The 23,043-nt window shown below is 41.3% G+C and overlaps 1 protein-coding gene across 3 annotated transcripts in view; it reads left to right on the top strand.

The window, feature by feature from the left end:
* The window catches only part of LOC140465872 (V-type proton ATPase subunit C 1-A-like), a 74,093-nt gene extending 51,774 nt beyond the window's left edge, over positions 1–22,319 (top strand). For all 3 annotated transcript variants that reach the window (XM_072561757.1, XM_072561747.1, XM_072561766.1), the window contains 3 exons: positions 3,277–3,374; positions 10,563–10,692; positions 21,983–22,319. In XM_072561757.1, the coding sequence (XP_072417858.1) occupies positions 3,277–3,374; positions 10,563–10,692; positions 21,983–22,078 (324 nt within the window). In that variant the 3' untranslated portion in view covers positions 22,079–22,319. The remainder of the gene's footprint in view (positions 1–3,276; positions 3,375–10,562; positions 10,693–21,982) is intronic.
* Positions 22,320–23,043: the final 724 nt, after the last annotated feature.

The following is a 23,043-nucleotide window of genomic DNA, read 5'->3' on the forward strand; positions in this document are numbered from 1 at the left end:
ATGGAATCACAAACTTGACTTTTTGCAAAATTTTGAAATGTAAAATTTGCAGATGGAATACTAAGCTATGAAATGACTTCAATAAGTAACTCAAGTGTAAGAGAAATATACAAGCTTACTTCAATTTGTGTTTCATTTTCTGTAAAAAATCAAAGGGCTATATTTTTTATTCCCTGAATAATCATTGAAAGGGAAGGGGAACGTTTGGGATGGCATCTAGTCATGCCAAGCCCCTTTACTGCTGTGTTTCACATCTGTTGAGCTTGTATCCGCATCCTCCCAGACATCAGAGGAGGAGGCACAATTGACAAGGTAACATTATAGGTCAGAGTCTCTGTTAATTTCATTTGATTTTCCACCCTGTGCCATACAAATAGCATGAAGCTTCCCAGGCCTTGAATGTGACCTCAGTGGAGCAGTGATATTTATAATTATTTTAAGTTATCTGTTTGGACATGCTATGACAGACCTTTGGGACTGATGGGAACTTGAACCTAGATCTTCTAGCTCAGAGACAGGAATACTACTTCTGTGCCATAAGACCCTAAAAAACTTATTTTTCTCATGGCAAGTAATTGCCATTTTGAAACAGGAACTTTAAATTTGGATTGTTTTAAGAGATTTGTCAATCTTCCATTAGCACAGTAACATTACTTACACTGCAACCTCAAGCCACAATAAGTCCTCTCTATCTGTTGAGATGGACACACTACTTTGTTAAAAATGGCACAGGAATCTGGCTAAAATATGGTAATTCCACTGGCTTTAGAAATTTGGGATAGCGGTCAAGGCCACATGCATTCAGTTCCTCCCAGCCTTCAATCCAGCCCTGAACTTCCTCCAGAGCGGGTTGTCAGTCTTGCTCATTTCTTTATTCTGTTAAGATGGGTGTAACTGGCAAGGCTGGCATTTGTTTCCCATCACTAATTCCCCTTGAACTGAGTGGCTTGCTTTGCCATTTCAGAGGAAGTCCACACTGTTGTGGATCATAAGTCATGTATCACTCAGAACTGGTAAAGATGACAGATTTCCTCCCCAGAAGAACATAGATTTTTTTTACAACAATTGATAATAGTTCCATAGTCACCATTACTAATGGTAGCTTTTATATTCCAGATTTATTATTTCAATTCAAATTCTACTAACTGCCGTGCTGGGTATCAACTCCATGTCCTCATGACCTGGGACTCTGGATTATTTATTCAATGAAATTACCTCAGTAATTTCAACTTTTCCTAGATCCTAATTAGTAGAGTGTACATTTGTTGACAGATTGGAAATTGTTCGTTTCTTTGTAGCATCCATTCCTCCCATTACCAATTCTAATCATCATCTTTCTCTTCTTCCCTACAGTACAATCTCCCACTGAAGACTCTGTCTTTTTCTCTTACACCCCTTAAAACTTCCCCTCCATTGAAGGCTCTCTCTTTCTCTCACAACCCTTAAAACCTCCCTCTCTGTTCTTCTATCCTTCCTTGCAATCTCCCTCTTTCCCAAGCCCCACACGTTGTCTCTGTCTGTCTCTCTCTCTTCCATCCGCCCCCTTTCTGGGCATTCCTCCTATCACCCAACCATCCTGCAGTCTCCTAGTCTCCCTCCACTGCATTGCAGCATCCCACTGTTCCCTTTAAGCCTTCTTATCCAATCTGCCCAATCAGGCAGTCTTCTGTTCCCTCAAACTACCTGTAGCCTTCGTGTCCCATCTCCTTTCACTGTCTATCCAATTCCCTTTCAATTTGCAATTTTCTTCCCTTCAAAGCCCCTGAACTCAGGAGGCCGACAACTGTCTTTTTACCCCTTTGTGACCTTGAAAAAATGGCTGCTTTGGACTCCAGCTCCACTACCTGGCTTTGGTGGAATGACTGCTGGATCCTGGATCTTGGCCCCCAGTCCCTCTGCTCCTGGCAACCCACCTCCTTTCCCCAGAACAGGTTAGGTGAACTCATCAGCAACAAATGTACGAGAAAAAAAACAGACTATGACTGGAGAAGCAGCTCAACAATTTCATTCAACTGCCAGGGTCAACGCTTCTTTGAATAGTTATTTCCTTGAATGAATTTACATGAGTGATTTGAGGACTTAAAATTTGCCTGCTGCCCACATGTATTTTGAATGCTGACACACAGACAGCATTAACGTTGTCCCTGACTGGGATGACATCACTGCAAGTAATTCAGAAAGCTAATGAAATGTTATCATTTATTGTGAGGGGAAGTGAATAAAACAAAAAGGGAGGTTATGCTCCAATTATGTTAGTGAGACCTCGTCTGTAGTACTGTGCACAGTATTGGTCACTTTATTTAAAAGTTTTAACATGTTGCTCTCTGCCAGCCTGGACCCTTTGAAGATAGATCTCCGCAGCCAAGGACAGAAATCACAGACCCCAGTGCTGCTTCTGGTGCTGTCCCAGTTCCCAACCTAAATATAGCAGGCTGTCCAGAATATTAGAGTGTACACCCTGTCCCAACCCCTACAGCTATCCCAAAGTTGTTAAATAAATGTGACAATAACAGCAAATATAGCTGGTGACAGCTTTCACAATTGCAAACCAGATGGGCTTTATTGACTGCAGATCATGCTGGTATTCTTTTCTCATGCAACATTGCATAAAACATGTTGTTGGAACAGTAATGGATGAAGGTCTGATTAACTAGAGTTATTAGTAATCAAGTTTTTAGACAAATCATTTCCAACCTGCCTTGAGAACTGGAACCTTTTCACGTACACATTGTCTGGCAGTGAGGTATTTTCACCTCTCCGGATAGGGATGTGAGACTTAGTCCACAGGTAGCCATAGTGCACCTCTCAAGCAACTATACCTGTTTATTCCAATTATATTGATTGGGGTGAATTGCTGAACACACTTGTACAATAATAGTGTAATTGTTTTAATACTTAGAAGAACAGGTTTTATAGCAGAACAAATTATGCAGAAATAATCTTAAATCTTTGAATGAATCTGTTTTTTAGGCATTTACAAATTTTTCTTTTTGACATGATACCTTTCATTGCCTTTCTCCTTATCCCCACCCATCATTAAAAAAATGCACAAAAATATCATTATGAGTGTCCAGTGAACTGATCAACATGGGGCATTAGGGTTCACGACCTCAGTCTCTGCTGATTGAAGTATGAGTAACTAAAATTCCTTAGACAAAGCTAGCATATAAATACGTTGTGACAAATAAATTATGACAAATATGCATTTGTCTCAGACAAAACCAAAATGTGCTGACCAAAATGTATTGTTCAATTGTATATTAATTTAATTCCCAGGGTCCTTTGCTGCGTTGGCTAAAAGTTAATTTTAGCGAAGCATATATTGCCTGGATTCACATAAAAGCTTTAAGAGTCTTCGTTGAATCTGTCCTTAGGTATGTAACATTTGTTTTATCTCTACAAATCACTGAAAGTAATTCAATTTAGACACTGTAACCATAGTCTAGAAATTACCTGCACTACATATAATTGAACAATTATTTATTCAATGTCAGTTCCAGAGCCCAAACTGTTGGTTTCTAAATTGTTGTGAAGTGGACATTGAATCTGATTGCCTCAGCACTGAGGATATTCATGAGATTCATTGCCTGTATTTTTCTAGCGTAATTGCTTGTAAATTATACCATTTATTCCAATATAATGCACATTGCTAACCCACAAACTCAACTTGCATTGTCAAAAAGACTGCCGTTTATTCACCACAGTCAACTGAGTCTAATAAAATTAAGAACAACTTAGTGATTTAAGACAACAAGAAAGAAAAGCATTTCATGTAATTCAGGTAACATGCATGGTGCACCATTAGTACTCTGCTGCTTTGCATCTTTGTGGATCTACCATACTGCGAGAAAACCAGGAACTATGGGACAGTTAGCCTGTATCAGCAACAGAGAAAATGTGGAAGGGCATGGTAATAAGGGTCTTGGAAAATCACAGTGTGATTAGGCTTGGTCAGTACCCTTTCATGAAAAGGGAATGGTGATAATTAAATCTAATATAATTTTTTGAGTGTATAACTAACAAGGTAGATAAGTTGGAACCAGGAGATATAATGTACCTGGATTTTCAAGAAAATATTCAATAACAATAACAAATATTGCCCCCTCAACTTTATTACTAAAAATGATGAAGTAATTTACACTGATGAATAATGCATCTGTGACCTCTTTAATATATCAGTGGATGGCAAACTAACAGACACTGCAGATTTCTAAGAGTATCTTGAAGAGACTAAAACCAAACAGACAAAGTGGCTTTTAAAGCTGCTACCATGTTGTGCAGATCTTACATGCAACATGAAGGCTTTCCTGAAAAAGGAGTCAAAGCTCTGTTACAGCCTGCCTGATAAATTCTCAGCCTTCTTGCTGCTATTCAAACAGCTGTGTCGAAGAACATAAGGATTAGGCTATAGGGCCCATCAGGTTTGCTACATTAAGGTCATTCAAAGTTTGTGAGAAGATTTGTAGCTTGGGTGCTCGTTGCTGTGGTTCTGTTCGCTGAGCTGGGAATTTGTGTTACAGACGTTTCGTCCCCTGTCTAGGTGACATCCTCAGTGCTTGGGAGCCTCCTGTGAAGTGCTTCTGTGATCTTTCCTCCGGCATTTGTGGTGGTTTGAATCTGCCACTTCCGGTTGTCAGTTCCAGCTGTCTGCTGCAGTGGTCGGTGTATTGGGTCCAGGTCGATGTGCTTATTGATTGAATCTGTGGATGAATGCCATGCCTCTAGGAATTCCCTGGCTGTTCTCGGTTTGGTTTGTCCTATAATAGTAGTGTTGTCCCAGTCAAATTCATGTTGCTTGTCATCTGCGTGTGTGGCTACTCAGGATAGCTGGTCGTGTCGTTTCGTGGCTAGTTGGTGTTCATGGATGCGGATCGTTAGCTGTCTTCCTGTTTGTCCTATGTAGTGTTTTGTGCAGTCCTTGCATGGGATTTTGTACACTACATTGGTTTTGCTAATGCTGGGTATTGGGTCCTTCGTTCTGGTGAGTTGTTGTCTGAGAGTGGCTGTTGGTTTGTGTGCTGTTATGAGTCCTAGTGGTTGCAGTAGTCTGGCTGTCAGTTCGGAAATGCTCTCGATGTATGGTAGTGTGGCTAGTCCTTTGGGTTGCGGCATGTCCTCGTTCCGTTGTCTTTCCCTTAGGCATCTGTTGATGAAATTGTGCGGGTATCCTGTATTCACCACAAAGGTATACAGGAAAGCCACACACACAGACCAAGTCCTAAACTATGAAAGCAACCACCCCAACACACACAAAAGAAGTTGCATCAAGACACTATTCAAAAGGGCCACAACACACTGCAGTACACCAGAACTGCAAAAAGAGGAAGAAGAACACCTATACAATGTATTCGCCAAAAACAGATACCCGCACAATTTCATCAACAGATGCCTAAGGGAAAGACAACGGAACGAGGACGTGCCGCAACCCAAAGGACTAGCCACACTACCATACATCGAGAGCATTTCCGAACTGACAGCCAGACTACTGCGACCACTAGGACTCATAACAGCACACAAACCAACAGCCACTCTCAGACAACAACTCACCAGAACGAAGGACCCAATACCCAGCATTAGCAAAACCAATGTAGTGTACAAAATCCCATGCAAGGACTGCACAAAACACTACATAGGACAAACAGGAAGACAGCTAACGATCCGCATCCATGAACACCAACGAGCCACAAAACGACATGACCAGCTATCCTTAGTAGCCACACACGCAGATAACAAGCAACTTGAATTCGACTGGGACAACACTACTATTATAGGACAAGCCAAACAGAGAACAGCCAGGGAATTCCTAGAGGCATGGCACTCATCCACAGATTCAATCAATAAGCACATCGACCTGGACCCAATATACCGACCACTGCAGCGGACAGCTGGAACTGACAACCGGAAGAGGCAGATTCAAACCACTATAAATGCCGGAGGAAAGATCACAGAAGCGCTTCACAGGAGGCTCCCAAGCACTGAGGATGTCATCTAGACAGGGGACAAAACGTCTGCTACACAAATTCCCAGCTCAGTGAACAGAACCACAACAACATTAAGATCATGGTTGAACTTGTACATCAAAGCTTTCTAGCTATGTCAATATCCCTCAACTACCTTTAATACCAAAAATGTGTAAAGCTCAAGTCCGAACATATTCATCAACCGAGTATTTCACAGCATAGGCAACTTCTCCTTATCTTAGTCTTAAATGAACTAGGATACTGGCTGATAGCGGCAATGAAGACCTGGACCATGGAAGGTTATTTTGAAGAGGATTGTGGGATGGGAGTCATGGGAGTGGATGTCAGGGTGGGGGTTGATTGGATGCAAAGGTCACAGGATGGTTTTCAGTGGCCATACTTCACTCCCATCCATGCCCCCATTCCCCCCAACCTAGGGGGCAGGCCACCTTGTTTTCCCAGTCAGGAAGACTGCCACTCTTCAGTGCTACAATGGAATAAAGTTAATTGAGTTGGTCATTTTGGGTGTTGTTGATTAACCACTTAGAGGACCTTAATTGACGGTGGGTCTAGAAAGTTGTCCAGGAGTCTTCCAACCCAGAAGTTAATCGTGAGGTACAGGCAGGGTGTCAACTTACACAATTATTTAAAACCGAAAGAACTATGGATGCTATAAATCAGAAACAAGAACAGAAATTGCTGGAAAAGCTCAGCAGGTCTGGCAGCATCTGTGGAGAGAAATCAGAGTTAATGTTTCAAGTCCAGTGACCCTTCCTCAGAACTGCACAATTATTTGCACTTCTCACCACCTTTCTTATCACTTCCAGGGACGAGAAAATTCTGTCCTATATCTTCTTTCTCCTTGCCTCATAGCTATCCAAATCATATATGTTTATCTACACCAGCTTTTACCAACATGCATGCAGTAGACCAATAGGAAATATCCTTTATAGGATATTTCTGTGTTCAGATGTTCACAGCTTATGATTACTCTTTGGACAGTGGGAATTGTGGTACACCTAAACTTATGAAACCATCTTGGAAATTCCTCTCCCATGATTATTTATGCCAAAAGATACTGGAATCTAGATAGGTTGGCACTCCTATTTCCAAGATTTTGTCTGACAAAATTTCATGTTGCAGCTGTACAGGACATTGGTTAGGCCACTTTTGGAATATTGCGTGCAATTCTGGCCTTCCTCCTATTGAAAGCATGTTGTGAAACGTGAAAGGGTTCAGAAAAGATTTACAAGGATGTTGCCAGGGTTGAAGGATTTGAACTAGAGGGAGAAGCTGAATTGCCTGAGGCTGTTTTTCCTGGAGCATCGGAGGCTAAGAGGTGACCTTGCAGAGGTTTATAAAATCATGAGGGGCATGATAGGATAAATGGACAAGGTTTTTTTCCCTGGGGTGGGGGAGTCCAGAACTTGAGGGCATAGGTTTAGGGTGAGAGGGGAAAGATATAAAAGGGACCTAAGGGGCAACGTTTTCACATAGAGGGTGGTGCATGTATGGAATAAGTTGCCAGAGAAAGTGGTGGAGGCTGGTACAATTACAGCATTTAAAAGGCATCTGGATGGGTATATGAATAGGAAGGGTTTAGGGGAATATAAGCCAAGTGCTGGCAAATGGGACTAGATTAGGTTAGAATATCTGGTCAGTGTGGATGAGCTGGACCAAAGGGTCTGTTTCTATGCTGTAAACCTCTATGACTGTATGACAGTATAGAATTAGAAGCAGAAGGTGGCTATTTGGCCATTGAACCTGCTTCACCATTCAGTAAGATTATGGCTGATCAGATCTTTCCATAATCCTGTCTCCCTTTCATCCTCTTGTTTATCAAGAATCTATCCATATCTGCATTAAAAAAAATTTTTAAAAACCCTTTTGAGGAAGAGAGTTCCAAAGACTCATAAACTTCTATGAGAAAAAAAATTCTCCTTATGTCTGTCTTAAATGAGTGGCTCCTTATTATTAATAGTCACCTCTTGTTCTAGATTCTCTCACAAGAGTGAACATCTTTTCTACATCTACTGTGTCCCGATCCCTCAGGATCTTAATTATTTCAATCAAGCTGCCAATAACTCTTCTGTACTCCAGTGGATACAATTCTAGACTAACTTTTCATTATAAAATAACTCATCCATTCCAGATATTAGTTTGGTAAACCTTCTCTGAACTGCTTCCAATTTATTTACATGCTTCCTTAAATAAGGAGACCAATACTGTACACAATACTTCATATGTTGTCTCACCAATCACCTGTATAACTGAAGCATGAACTGTGATTTTATGCTCATTATCTCACAATAATTGATAACATTTTCTTAGCTTTCTTAAATATTTGCTGTCTCTACAAACTTACCTTTTGTGAATCATGCACTGGGCTACCCAGATCAAAATTTAAAGCTGTTCTGTTCACATGCCATTACATCAATGAGCTGCCATTTTTGTAATATTGTTAGAATGATTGCACTTTTGTGCTTTGCCAATTCTTCTTCTCTTTACTCAATTATATACATATGAACTGCGCGCTTTTCATGACAATAACTCATGATTAAACTATTTTTATTAATTTCCAATATTGCTGGCATAATTTGTACTTCTAGTATTTTCTCCTAATTCTGTATTCCAATATGCCTCAACCCACAATCAACATAAGCAAAATACTTCAGATATTGGAAACCACAAACCATGGAACCATAGATTTGATACAATACAAAAGGAGGACATTTGGTCTTTTGTCCCCACACCAGCTCTAATACCGCTCCCCACCTTTTCTGGTAGCCTCAAACAGTTTTACTTTTCACGTAACAATCCAATTTCCTTTTGAGTGCTGTAATTGAACCTTCTCCAGCACTCTCAAGCAGTACATTCCAGGTTCCAACCACTTGTTGTATGAAGACATTTCTTTTCGTCTTGCCATTGTTTCTTTTGTAAGTTACCATTTGATCAACTTAGACCTGACCCCTCATGACTAAAACCTCCTCTCAGTCTTCTCCAAAGAAAACTGTCATTTTCCAATTTAGTTATGTAACTTAAGTTCCTCACTCCTTGAATCATATTGTGAATCATTGTAATGCTGTCCTGTCTTTATTAAGTGTGGTGCCTATAATTGGACACACCACCCTAGTTGTGGTCGACTGTGTCTCTGTATAACTACCTGCTTTTGTACTCCATACCCCTATTAATAAAGCTGACAGCATTGCCAGCTTTAGTAATTGGTCTCTCAACTTGATTAACCACCTTCTAGAACTTATACACACATTTACATCTGCTTCTGCACTCCCTTTAAAATTGTACCTTCTGTCTTATATCTTCTCTCATCACTCTTTCTACCAAAATGAAACATTTTAATCACTCTGCATTGAATTTCATCTGCCACTTATCACTCATTCTATCAAACTGCCTATATACTTACACTGTCCTCCTTGACGATCACATTACTTTCAAGATTTCTATCATCTGCTTTCTTTGAAATTGTGTTCTGTACACAAGAGCTAAGTCATCAACATACATCAAGAAGAGCAAGAGTCCTATCACCAACCTGTGGGGAATTCCACTAAAAACCTTCCTCTAACTCAAAAACATCCATTAATCACTACTCTCTAGTTTCCTATCACTCATCCAATTTTGCATTCATGTTTCTATTATCTTTATTTCAGGCACTGTAACTTCATTCTCGTGTCTGTTCAGTGGCACTTTATTTAATGTCTTCTGGAAGTCAACATGCACCAGATATTATCACCACTGAGATCCTGCGCACTAATTTCCTAAGATCCTTAAATTCTAATTGCAGGATTACATCCTCTTTCTGCCTATATTATTGTTACTAATATGGACCACAACTGCTTGCTGATCCCCCTCCACCATAGGGCACTCATCAATTGTTGAGTGATATCCTCAGCTTAAATGCCAGCAAGGCATATCATCCAGGATTGACATCAGCAGCCACAGAAACACCTACCTATCCCCTTATTCAATAACGTCATTATTGCTCTTCAGCTCTTTCTTGTGCCCTCCTTGACTCTGGCTACACTCTCCAGATGAACCATGATTCTCAACAACATTTAAATACAGGTTGGACTCAGGAACTGCTGCACTACCTGCCTGTTTGTTCATGTTTCATAGTCACCTATTCAATCTCTATCTGCATTAAGCTGCAGGGTAACCACATCTAGAGAAGTATTTCAATTTCAATAGAGACAATTTGCACATGTGACACAGTGGTGCCAACTTCTGTTTAGATTCCAAAACCTGAACAATAAAAGCAGAAGTTGCTGGAAATACGAAATAGATCAGGCTGCATCTGCAGAGAGAATGGCAGGGGGAATGGGTGAAAAGGACAAAATGAATGCATTTGGGTTTAAAATGATAAGCAGACTCAACTTCACATTGTCGTTTAAATCAGAAATGTTTGAAATTATTTTAAATTTTGTACTGCAAATTAATGGGCCAATGATTTTGAGATATTCAAAATTTGTTTGATAATATATGAAAACTTCAAACTATTCTTTACAACCTAGTTAAACATGATATTAGATAAACAAATATAATCAGTGATATTGATTGATTATTATATTAACATTGCAATTTTTCCAGATATGGGCTTCCTGTTAACTTCCAAGCCATGCTTCTACAACCAAATAAAAAAACCATGAAGCGACTACGAGATGTGCTAAATGCACTTTTTAAACATCTTGATGAAGTTGCTGCAGCTAGCACCATTGATGTAAGTGGATGCAATCATACGTATGTGTGATGTTGTTATTTCACTGAAACTGTTTGTTTGACTGAAAAGGTTAAGAATTCACGCCTTGTCAGTGCCTTCTATTCATCCTGTTCTCCAACCATTCTCATTTCCCTACCAGTTTCTCTCAACTCCTTTCATGTAAAGGAGACCAGCACAACTACCAAGATTTATTTACACTTGTGTAAAGGGGAATCTATTGGCTTGTGAGGTGGAAAGTAAAGCAATAGGCTCTATAACACCTGTCTCAAACTAGTTTCTATGTTTGTCTGTGCATCAAGGCAAGTCCTGTCTTAGGGGAAGTTTGGAGAACCCCAGGAAAGTAGGAAGAGGTGCAAACCTGACCAGATGCTTCAGTTTTGATATTTTAATCAGTTTTACATTAACTATGACCATTGAACAGATTTTAAATGTACTTCTCAAACTGAACTTTCACTCAGATGTTTACATCTTGCTTTGTGCCTGGAACTTAGGATTCAGATGCAAAGTAGAAAAAAATCAATTTCTCATTTTTCTTTAGGGGGCATTGTATTATGGACAAAGCAATTCTAAAACTGTTCCATGTAACAGATATTAAAGATCTTGTACAATTCTCGAAAATATTTTTTTTGGTCAGCTGAGTCATGTGTTATGTTATGTTGACCATGGTTAAGATGCTTAAGCTATTCTATTGAGGATTATACATGAGTAGAATTCTTATTTGCCTGGTTTGTGAACTGTAGATCTTTACTCATAATGCTCACCTGTTTCTGACAACTTCCATGCAGGTTGGCGTGTTTAAAGACCCAATGTGTGTAATGGTATTAACATTCATTATCTTTCTAAAACAAATACAGAAGCACAAAACACTGATAAAGCTTCACATACAAACCCACTGACTCCCACAGCAACCTGGATTACACCTCCTCCCACCCTGCCTCCTGCAAAAATGCTATCCCTTATTCCCAATCCCTCCGCCGCCACCGCATCTGTTCCCAGGAGGACCAGTTCCACTACAGAACTTACCAGATGGCCTCCTTCTTTAAAGACCGCTGTTTCCCCTCCCACGTGATTGAAGATGCCTTCCAATGCATCTCATCCACGTCCCGCACCTCCGCCCTTGAAACTCACCCCTCCAACTGCAACAAGGACAGAACCCCCTGGTCTTCACCTTCCATCCTACCAATCTCTGTCCATCGCATCATCTGCTGACATTTCCGCCACCTACAAATGGATCCCACCACCAGAGATATATTTCTCTCCCCACCCCTATCTGTTTTTCGTAAAGACTTCCTTCTGTGATTACCCAACCCCCTCTCTTCCACCCCCCCCCCCCCCCCAACCAACCCATCCTCCTCTCCCGGCACCTTCCCCTGCCACTGCAGGAATTGCAAAACCTGTGCCCACACCTCCCCCCTCACCTCTATTCAAGGCCCCAAAGGAGCCTTCCCCATCTATCAAAGTTTCACCTGCACTTCCATGTTATTTATTGTATCTGTTGCACCCGATGCGGTCTTCTCTACACTGGAGAGACTGGACGCCTACTCGCAGAGCGATTCAGAGAACATCTCCGGAACACCTGCACTAATCAACCCCACCGCCCCGTGGTTGATCATTTCAACTCCCCCTCTCACTCTGCTGAGGATATGCAAGTCCTGGGCCTCCTCCATTGCCAGTCCTTTACCACCCGACGCCTGAAGGAGGAAGGCCTTATGTTATGTTCCGCCTCAGAACCCTTCAACCCCAGGGCATCAAAGTGGACTTCATCAGTTTCTTCATTTCCCCTCCCCCCACCTTACCCCAGTTCCAACCTTTCAGCTCAGCACCGCCCTCATGACCTGTCCCACCTTCCCACATCTGCTCCATGCTCCTCTCTGACCTAACACCTTTACTCCTACCTCCATCCACTTATTGCACTCTCAGCTACCTTATCCTCACCCCCTCCCATTTATCTCTCCACCTGGGAGGCTCCCAGTCTCATTCCTTATGAAGAGCTTTTGCCCGAAACATTGATTTTCTTGTTCCTCAGATGCTACCTGACTTGCTGTGCTTTTCCAGCACCACTCCAATCTTCACATCAGGATGACCCGACCTGTTGGGACACGCTTTTGTAAGTTAATGTGGAATTAACTGAAAAGCACCCTGAGCCCCACTGTTAATTCAGCCCTCATATCTGGCTCAGATCTGACTTTAGTAAGGTTACCTAGAAACAAAATTAGCCTCAAAGAGACATTTCATTCATCCCCTTCCAACCCCAGTTTTAGAGAATATCTGGCAGGCAGATATTAGTTTAGTGGATTTAGCTCAAGTATAATCTGGTTAATCTTTTATTCTGTATGTTTGTGTTGTATTGTTATTTATATGCCGTACAAAAACATTTTTCTCAGATATAAATGGATTTGTAGTTCATTGAAACTGTCCCATCTCATGACACAACTGTTCTGCATTGGTGACTATTTGAATGCCCACATTGTTCTTTCATTCCTTGAGAAATGCATATTTTCCTAACATCTATATTTTTAACATGCTTTTGAGTTATTTAAATTGCATACTTTAGTCTATTTAAGCTCTAGGTAATATAGTCTTCAACTTCTTCCATGTTTGCTTACACAAATGTATTTGTAAATAGCAAAGACCAATGCCTGAAGAGTCTTCAATGGTTATGACTTTTCCTTACTTTAGAAGATGAATCACATTGTACAGCACACGGTTTTTATTTTATTTTTGACAAGGGATATGGGTGTCACCATCAAGGCTAGCATTTGTTGGCCATCCTTAAATGTCCTTGCTGGAATTTGAACATGTGGCCCCAAAGTCTGGGCATCTGGATTACTAATGAAGTAATTTACCACTGTGAGACAACCATCCCAGGATAACCAACCATGAATTAGTTAGATTGTACTTAGAAGGTATTTAGTTACTTCATTGATTATTGCTTCAAATATCTATCCTCCTTGTGGGAAGAGGCAATAAACATAGTGAGATTTAAATTAGGTCATTTTCTTAGGTGCTATGCAGTCACATAAGGATTCAAGGTGCACACAAATAGTAGTGCTACAGTGAGAGTCATATTTCCACAGGGATCATAATAGAACACATTGCTGACATCCTCAAACACTCTTTCCATTACCAGGACTGCTGTGGAGAGCCTTGTAGTACTCAACTGAATAGGGAGTAGTAAGAACCACAGTGTGGTCATTATGAATTAATGGCCTTTATCATAAAGGTAAAAGCTAATGAGGAGATATCATAACAGGAATGGAGGAACAGGAAGAGAAAGAGAGGCTACAGTGCAGACTGCCTCTTTCAGTCCAGGTTCTGCAGGATCAAACTAGTGATACTAAAAACCTCAAGCCTGCCTTCCTATTCACTAACAGTCCCGTACTCATTATGTTTTGAAAGTGTCAGCCATGGCTAGGTTGGTAGCAAAATTTAATTTATCCCTTGTCTGCAACCTTCTAGCCTGGATTACCCTGCATTCTGTTAGGATAATAGAAACCCTATAGTACAGATAGAGGCCATTCAACCAATTCATGTCTGCACTGACCCTTTGAAGAGCATCTCACTGCTACACCGCTCCGCAGACCCAACCTGTCTGCATGATCTCACATTTCCCATCGCTAACCCATCTAGCCTACACATCCCTGTACACTGTAGGCAGTTTAGCATGGTCAATCCAGCAAATCCACACATCTATGGACTGTGGAAGGAAGCCGGAGCACCTGTTGGAAATCCAGACAAACATTGGGAGAATGTGGAAACTCCACAGACAGTCATCCAAGACTGGAATCAAACCCAAGTCCTGGTTCTGTAAGGCAGAAGTGCTAACTACTGTCTCAACGTGCCATCCTGTTAACATCAATCTGGGGCATCAGCCCAATTCAGTGAAGACTACAGGAGGACAGGCTGGGACATTCACCTGGAATACCTGTGAGATGCCAACTTGGTGAGTTTACAACACAGGACTACCTGTGTGCCAAACATTCGAGATAGCATGCAATAGATAGGGCAAAGTGATCCCACAATCAGCATGCCATATGCCTTCTTGATCACTCTATCGACCTGCTTTGCCACCTTTGGGGACAATGGACCTGAACACCCATATCTCTCTAGACTTCAATTTTCCCCAGGGCTTTTCCATTTGACATGTAGTTTGCTCTTGAATTGGATCTTCCAAAATGCATCACCTTGCATTGCCCGGATTAAACTCCTTCCGCCATCTTTCTGCCCAACTTTCCAATCTATCTATATTCTGCTGCATTCTGACAGTCTCCTTCAATACCTGCTAATCCACCAATCTTAGCGTCATCTGCAAACTTGCTAATCAGACCACCTATACCTTCCTCCAGATCATTTATGTATATGACAAAGAATAATGGTCCGACACAGATTCCTGTGGAACACCACTGGTCACAGTTCTCCATTTTGAGAAACTCCCCTTCCATTACTACACTGTGTCCTGCTGCCCAGCCAGCTCTGAACCATGGGGGACCTTATCAAACACCCTCCTGAAGTCCATGTATATGACATCTACAGCCCTTTCCTCATCAATCACTTTGTCACTTCCTCAAATAATTCTATTAAGTTGGTAAGACATGACCTTCCGTGCACAAAACTAGGCTGCCTATCACTGAGAAGCCCATTTTCTTCCAAATGTAAATAGATTCTATCCCTCAGTATCTTCTGCAGCAGTTTCCATACCACTGACATCAGGCTCACCAGTCTTTAATTACCTGGATTACCCCTGCTACCATTCTTAAACAAGGGGACAACACTGGCAATTCTCCAGTCCTCCAGTTACTCACCCCATGTTCAAGGATGCTGCAAAGATATCTGTTAAGGCCCCAACTATTTCCTCTCTCGCTTCCCTCAGTAAGCTGGGATAGATCCCATCCGGACCTTGGAACTTGGCTACCTTAATACTTTAATCTTGTATATTTATTCAGTAAGTGAGAGGAAAGAATATCAAGGCAGATCACAAGCCAAAGTTTGCAGTTGGCTTGTGTTTCAGATGGCAGATTCAGTTTTGGTTTGAGAACCCAGATTTGAATGTGATGGTACATCAGATGCGATATTTCGGAGGGGCAGCTTTTTGTCAATTAGAGATGGCAGCTGGGGTCCAATGTCAGGAGGTCTGTTCAATGCTGGCTACCAGTGCAGTAAGACTACTGCTGGTAGTCCAGCAGCAGGAATGCCATGAGGCACTTTAATTAGGAGTGCAACAACACAGTACTTACGTTGCAATCTGGTTACTGTCCTTAACTGGATAAATAAGAATTTGTAGTCAAGTTGCCATCAACAGAGATGAGGGCTTCCTTCAAGTTATTCAACTTGGGTCTTTTCAAGTCTGAAGCAACTTTTTCTTTAATAACACTTTGATCACAGTTAGGTGCCAATTATCAATGTTGTCTCAGTCTACTCTCTGGAAATACAAGGTGTAAAGCAACAGTAACTTCCTATATTCAGCATTGGGTTATCCAGAGTTGTGCTAATGATTAATTTTCTAATGTTCATGAATTGAACTTTATATTGCATGAGGGACAATTACATGTCAACTGATAGTATTTAACAGAGAAATAATGGTGAAAGTCAGATAGTGGGGAAAAAAGGGCAGTTTTCCACTTTCTGCAGGTGGTGAGAAGAACAAATAGAACATGGCCTCAGAGAGATGCTCAGCCTCTTCTTACCAATGAAGCAAATAAGTTTTGTGTGACAAGGTTCAATCCATTACCAATTAAGGCTTTTAAGTGATTAACAGCCACTTACAGCCTCACCACTGATCCACTTATCTGCCTTTCCAGCAGGTGAGAAAACCATGCCAATCAAGTTGGGGATGATCCCTCCAGTTCTGGCAGCAGTTCTGGGCAGGGATAGGAGCTGGCAGTGCTCCCTTTATTTCTACACTGTGAGTCTTTGAAACGGATCCAGCTTCCTCAGAGCCAGCTTTTCAGAGTGAACACAACCTCTGCCTCCTTTTTTTTCCTTTTTTAAATTTTATTGATCAGTACAAAATACAGTTAACAATAAACAGAAAGCAGCAGTTCACAAAAAAAACACTATATACAGTGGAAAGGGCATCAAAGCCAAACCCCAAACCCCATCCTTCAACCAGTTTTCAGGGAGATGAGGACAAACCTCAAGTCCCACTTGCGCGCAAAGATAAAAATAACAAACACAGACAAGACAGTACAATAAAATGAGCAACAGTGCATACAACACAGACCCAATATAGCTAAAAAAAGATACGACACCAGTTCACACTACATACTATCAGACCATCCTTGGCTAGCCTTCCTGCAGGAAAGTCATCGGCCTTCAGGTCTCCAACAGTCCTGCGTACTAACCGATACTCCCCAGGCCCGCTTTGACACTCCTGTTCTTATCTGTCAATCAGGGCTCCCTGATTAGACTAGATTAATAGCCCCAATTAGGGAACTCATATTCTGTGACATCCACCTACCTGACTTCATCACAATCACTACCCCTACAAGTCCCTCTACCCACAATCCTCAACCTGACACACCTACAATTCTAATTTATTTTTATTTAGAGCTCTATTTGAATAGGATGAAGGACTGAGCCGGACTGAGTTTCTTCAATTGCGCCTCTCAAATCCACAACCCCTACCATCTGAAAGAACATAGGTAGCAGGCACCAAGATCATCATTACTACTAGGTTCCTAACTTGGAACAATGTTACTGTGAATGAGAATCCTTTGCTCTATTTCTAAAATTGTTAGACTGGATGGGAAGTGTTGTGGGGTGCACACAGTAGCCTCAAGTTGCTTGCCAGTTCAGCTGGTGCCAAAGGCCAACCAAAAGTTAAGAAGTACGTTCTATCAATTGTCACTATAATGTTGTATAAAAGAAAGGTGGATGGTACAATTTTTGGAGGTGTAGGCCGTTTCCACAGTGGATGCAATTTTCTCCAATTGACAGATGTAGATGCTAGATTTTGTGGAATTCAGGCTGCTGATTGCTAAGTAGGCTAAGATTGTAGAAATTGTTTACTGATCAATCCCTTCCCTCATCCTAAATTCTTTGCTTTTATGTTTGGGGAGAAAGGCGGCTAATACTTAGCATATCTAGACCTCAAAGTCACTGATTAGATTACTTACAGTGTGGAAATAGGCCCTTCGGCCCAACAAGTCCACACCGCCCCGCCGAAGCGTAACCCACCCATACCCCTACATCTACATCTACCCCTTACCTAACACTACAGGCAATTTAGCATGGCCAATTCACCTGACCTGCACATCTTTTGGACTGTGGGAGGAAACCGGAGCACCCGGAGGAAACCCACGCAGACACGGGGAGAACGTGCAAACTTCACACAGTCAGTCGCCTGAGGCGGGAATTGAACCCGGGTCTCTGACGCTGTGAGGCAGCAGTGCTAACCACTGTGCCACCGTGCCGCCCATAATCTTGTGGAAATTCAGGACTACTATATTCCTAATACATTTGAGGGAATGAAAACATTTTCAGCAGTTCTGTGTCCCTACCAATAGGTGGTAGGCAAGTACTTTGTAAGTCTAACCGAAGTCTACAATCAGAACCATGCATGAGTAAAAGTGGTTTCAATTTTACCTTTACCAGAGAATTGTTTTTATAATTTGTGTAATTATCACCTATGCTGTTTGCTTGTAAACTCCAAGCACTGGGCAAATATTCACAAATTCTAAGAGTATTCGGTATATGATGTTCAAGAAATTGATCTCTCTGAGGAACTTGACATCAAATCACTACAAATTTTATAAGTCTTGCAGTTGATGCTTGATATTCTCAAATGGAATGTTGCCTTAATTGGGGCAATTTGTTTACTTTTTTCAAGCTATTTATGTTTTGTTCTTATTACATTCAAGTTTGGAATGAACAGATTCAATATTTTCATCTGAGAAGCTATGTGGGAAAACCTTGATGGCATCAACCAGATGCATTTTAACATTTATTTTGTTTGTTTTACAATAAATTTACAATATTCCACAGGTCCCACCTTTAAAACTTTCAAACGCTTTGTTTAATGAAATTATATGGTAGGTCTAGATACAGGTAAAACAAATAACATTCTTGCCATTGAGTTCTCTGCATACTCAGATCCTTTTCTAGTTCTTGCCAAATGACTAAATTACCGATACAGCTCTTTCTCCCAAGAAAGTCCAAATCAGAGCTCTGAATTCTCTCACCATTTATTTAAACACATAAACCATGGATAAATTTTGCTGCGGTACAAGAGAACAGCAAGGTACCGTGGTAACATGGCTTTCTGATGCATTTTTGCCACCAGGGAAGGTATCCAGTCACAGGCAGGGAGACAGTTCAGCTATTTCCTGAACAGTGGTGGGCATCCAATAAGCATATATAACATCCCAGTTAAGGCTATAAGCAGGAGGAACAGGAAAAGGCTATTCGGTCCCTCAGACCTACAATGCCACTCTATAGGATCATAGCTGATCCAACATACCGTATGTCCATTTTCCTGCCCCTTCCCCATAACCCTACTGATCAAGAATCTACCTATCTCAGCCTTAACTATACACAAAAAACACTACCACAGAGTACTGTGGGGACAGAGTTCCAAAAACTCACAACCATCTGAGAAAAGAAATTCCTCCTCATTTTAGTCTTTGGCTCCCTTTTATTCTGAGACTCTCCCATGATGGAAAACATCTTCTCAACATTTACCCTGTCAAGTCCCTTAAGAATCCTACATGTTTCAATTAGATTATCTCTCATTCTTCTAAACTCCAATGGATAGAGTCCCAATCTGTTTAACATTTGCCAACAAGACTGTCCCCCCAAACCAGAGAATGTATACTCTCAGGGATGTAGTACTTTTCCAGTAGGAGAGGCTTCAACACATTGGAAGCAGTCAGGTTCATGGAACCAGTCTCCCTGGTGCAGAATGGGGTTTGTGAGCTGGGGAAAGCCATCTTAATTGGAGACTCAAGGCCCCCAAAGAGGAGCAATGAGTGGAAAAGGTCACCCCTGCACCTCCAGCAAGGCACCTGGAAGACCTGACCTGCCTGACCTTCATGACTTTTTATTTTAGTCTTAAGTCTTCAAGAGAGCTTCTATGTTTAGGTATTATGTTGATCACCTCTCTGGCTGCCAAGAGTTCAGAGCTGCCAATGCTCTTTGATCTAGCAGCATAGGGAATCTACTTAAGAGGCTGCCTCTGGGAATTAGATTAGATTACTTCCAGTGTGGAAACAGGCCCTTCGGCCCAACAAGTCCACACTGACCCACCGAAGCGCACCCAGACCCATTCCCCTATATTTACCCCTGCAACTAACACTACGGGCAATTTAGCATGGCCAATTCACCTAACCTACACATTTTTGGACTATGGGAGGAAACCGGAGCACCCGGAGGAAACCCACGCAGACACGGGGAAAATGTGCAAACTCCACACAGTCAGTAGCCGGAGGCAGGAATTGAACCCAGGTCTCTGGCGCTGTGAGGTAGCAGTGCTAACCACTGTGCCACCGTGCCGCCCATGATCTCTCTGGGTTGATCCTGTTGATGGCATGTAGGCCAAGGATTTCACTTGGTCCCAAAGTCAGCTCCAGTAATGGTGGTGAAACAACTAAGGATGAAATTAAACTGCTCATTTGCAGATTATCTGTCCCTCATACCTGGCCCATAGTGAACCAAAAACCCAGGAATGCAGAGATTTTTAATGCTGGCCCACATGTGAACAGGAACTGGTGCCAATGGGTAGAGGCAGAATAGATAAGTGCAGTGGGCCTTGGGACCTGCTGTCTAGTGATTATTGTTGGTAAACAAAATTTTCTAGAGTGGATAAAAGATCACTGTGACATTCCCTTTTTTGACCTTTGCATTTCGAGGATGGTAGAGAAAATCAGCTCTGATCCAATCAATGCAAGTTGGCAATTGTAAAACCGGATATAATGCTGAACAGTATAGTCAAAATAATAAGGATAAAAATCAATGGAATTCATGTTAAAAAAACTGTAGAGTGCTCTGGTGAGTCACCATGGTTTCTGGTTACTGGAACACAAGATATTCAGGCTGTTGGTGCAGATCAGGGGAGAGACATGAGATTAGTTCCTCATTCCCAGTATTAAACGTGGGAATAATCATTTGAACCCAAGGGCTTCATTTCAATGCAGCAGGCCTAACTCCTATCTCACTCAAAAAGGGTGGCACTGGAAAAGCACAGCAGATCAGGCAGCATTCGAGGTGCAGGAGAGTTGATGTTGAATGCCTGAAACATTGACTCTCCTGCTCCTCAGATACTGCCTGACCTATGCTTTTCCAGCACCACCCTTTTTGACTCTGATTCTCCAGCATCTGCAGTCCTCACTTTCTCCTCACTCCCATCTCAATCAAGTGTCAGTGCTATGACATATGATCATTAAAGTAGGAGGGCATAGTCGGAAGAGGCAATTGGAAGGTGTTGGAACCCAGAGCATGTGAGGTCCGAGGCTTGCTTGAAAGCTTTGAAGGTATACTCTGGCTTTTCATCACTTATAAGAAAACACCGAACTTCAATCCCTGCTAATTCATTTTCTTGGACCTTTTCTGGGCCAACATTGCATGGCAACATGTTTACTTGGTATTCCTTGCCTGGGCATTGATTTTACAATGCAAAGTTAAAACACCGTTGAAGTGTGAATGATACCATAGCAGCCCGACTTTTAAATGTTCATGATGCTTCTGTCTGCCTGATCAAGGACTTTACTTGCTCCCTGAAGCATACCTATTACAAAACAGCATGAGCTGTGTACAGCATAGATCTGAGAGTCCCCTGGTGCTAATATTTTGACCTCAGTCCAACCTGCACCCTTCCCCTGCCAAACCTAAAAGCATATTTCTAAATGGTGCAGTAACTAGAATTGGTCATGTGTTGTCAGGGGACTGAGTCATGAGGATAGACTACAGAGACTTTAGCTTGATATCCTTGAAAGAAGGTGGCTGAAAGGTGACTTTATGGATGCATACTAAAAATTTTGGATTTGGAATAATATATCAAATTAAACTGCTGCAATAGCATATTTGTTCACAATTGTTAACAGAAAATGGGAGACTGTTATAAAAACATTCGTCCTGGTCACAGAATGTCATCAACATTGTAAATGACTTCTGCATAGCTGGATGCATAAGCTCTGGAATTATTTATGGCTTTGATCATGGGAAGAGCTATAGTGTCCTTCTGAATGGATGAGCTAAAATAGGCCAAACAGCTGTCTTCATCCATATATATCACGTGATCTTAAGACCCTTATTATTGAAATAATTTAATACTGTGCTGATTCCATTTTTATTTCAGGTCAACATGGATATCCCTGGACTGAATGTTAGCCAACAAGATTACTATGCTTATGTCTACTTCAAAATTGACATTGATTTATTTAATTTTAAGTAAATCTTTGACTAAAATGTGAAAGAATGAATGCCACTTAGATTTCTGTGTAGGACGAGTTTCTAAAATATATATAAAATATATATCACATGCACGCACAAAAAAATATACACATGGAAGTGGGTAACTTGATAATTTTAAAAAATCTTTACTTAATTCAAATAAGATTTTAAAATATGATGATGGTTAAGGCTTGTCTTTTACTCAATTTTTAATCTGTATGCCTCTGTCTTATTATCAAATCTTCCTGATTACAAATAAACCATATATTTGTGAGTATATTACCTTGAGCCATCTCTCTTTACCATTTTATGCTTTTATTTAGCTGAATTATTCAAACTTCAATCATCATAGTATTGAATTTGTTCTTTTTACATCAAATATTTATTCATACACACAATAACAAAAAAAGTTACATGATGTCCTTTTTTACAATTCAGTAAATTGAGAGACCTCTTTTTGTAGCTTTGAGATTTAAAAACAAATCCTTATTTAATTTTTCTTTTACTCTTTTAAGTTACAATTGTACTACTTGCCACTAAGGCTCAGACACTCCACTCGCTGTTGCCAGCAACATCCGTCACTGGCTATCACCTTAGCCTGCGTGGTCTCTGTGCTGCCTACTCACAGAATCATAGAATGCCTACAATACGGAAGCAGGCAATTCAGCCCATCAAGTCCACACCAATCCTTCAAAAAGCATCCCACCCAGAACAACCCAGACCCACCCATCTCTGTAACCTTGCAATTTCCATGGCTAATCCACCTAGCCTGCACATCCTGGACACTGTAGACAATTTAGCATGGTCGATTCACCTAGCTTGCACATCTTTGGATTGTGGAAGGAGACTGGAGCACCTGAAGGAAACCCACACAGACAGAGGAAGAATATGCAAAGTCCACAGACAATTGCCCAAAGGTGGAATCGAACCAGGTCCCTGGCACTATGAGTCAACAGTGCTAACCAC

Source organism: Chiloscyllium punctatum, chromosome 3 (genome assembly GCF_047496795.1).
Source record: "Chiloscyllium punctatum isolate Juve2018m chromosome 3, sChiPun1.3, whole genome shotgun sequence".
NCBI classification, from domain to species: Eukaryota; Metazoa; Chordata; class Chondrichthyes; order Orectolobiformes; family Hemiscylliidae; genus Chiloscyllium; species Chiloscyllium punctatum.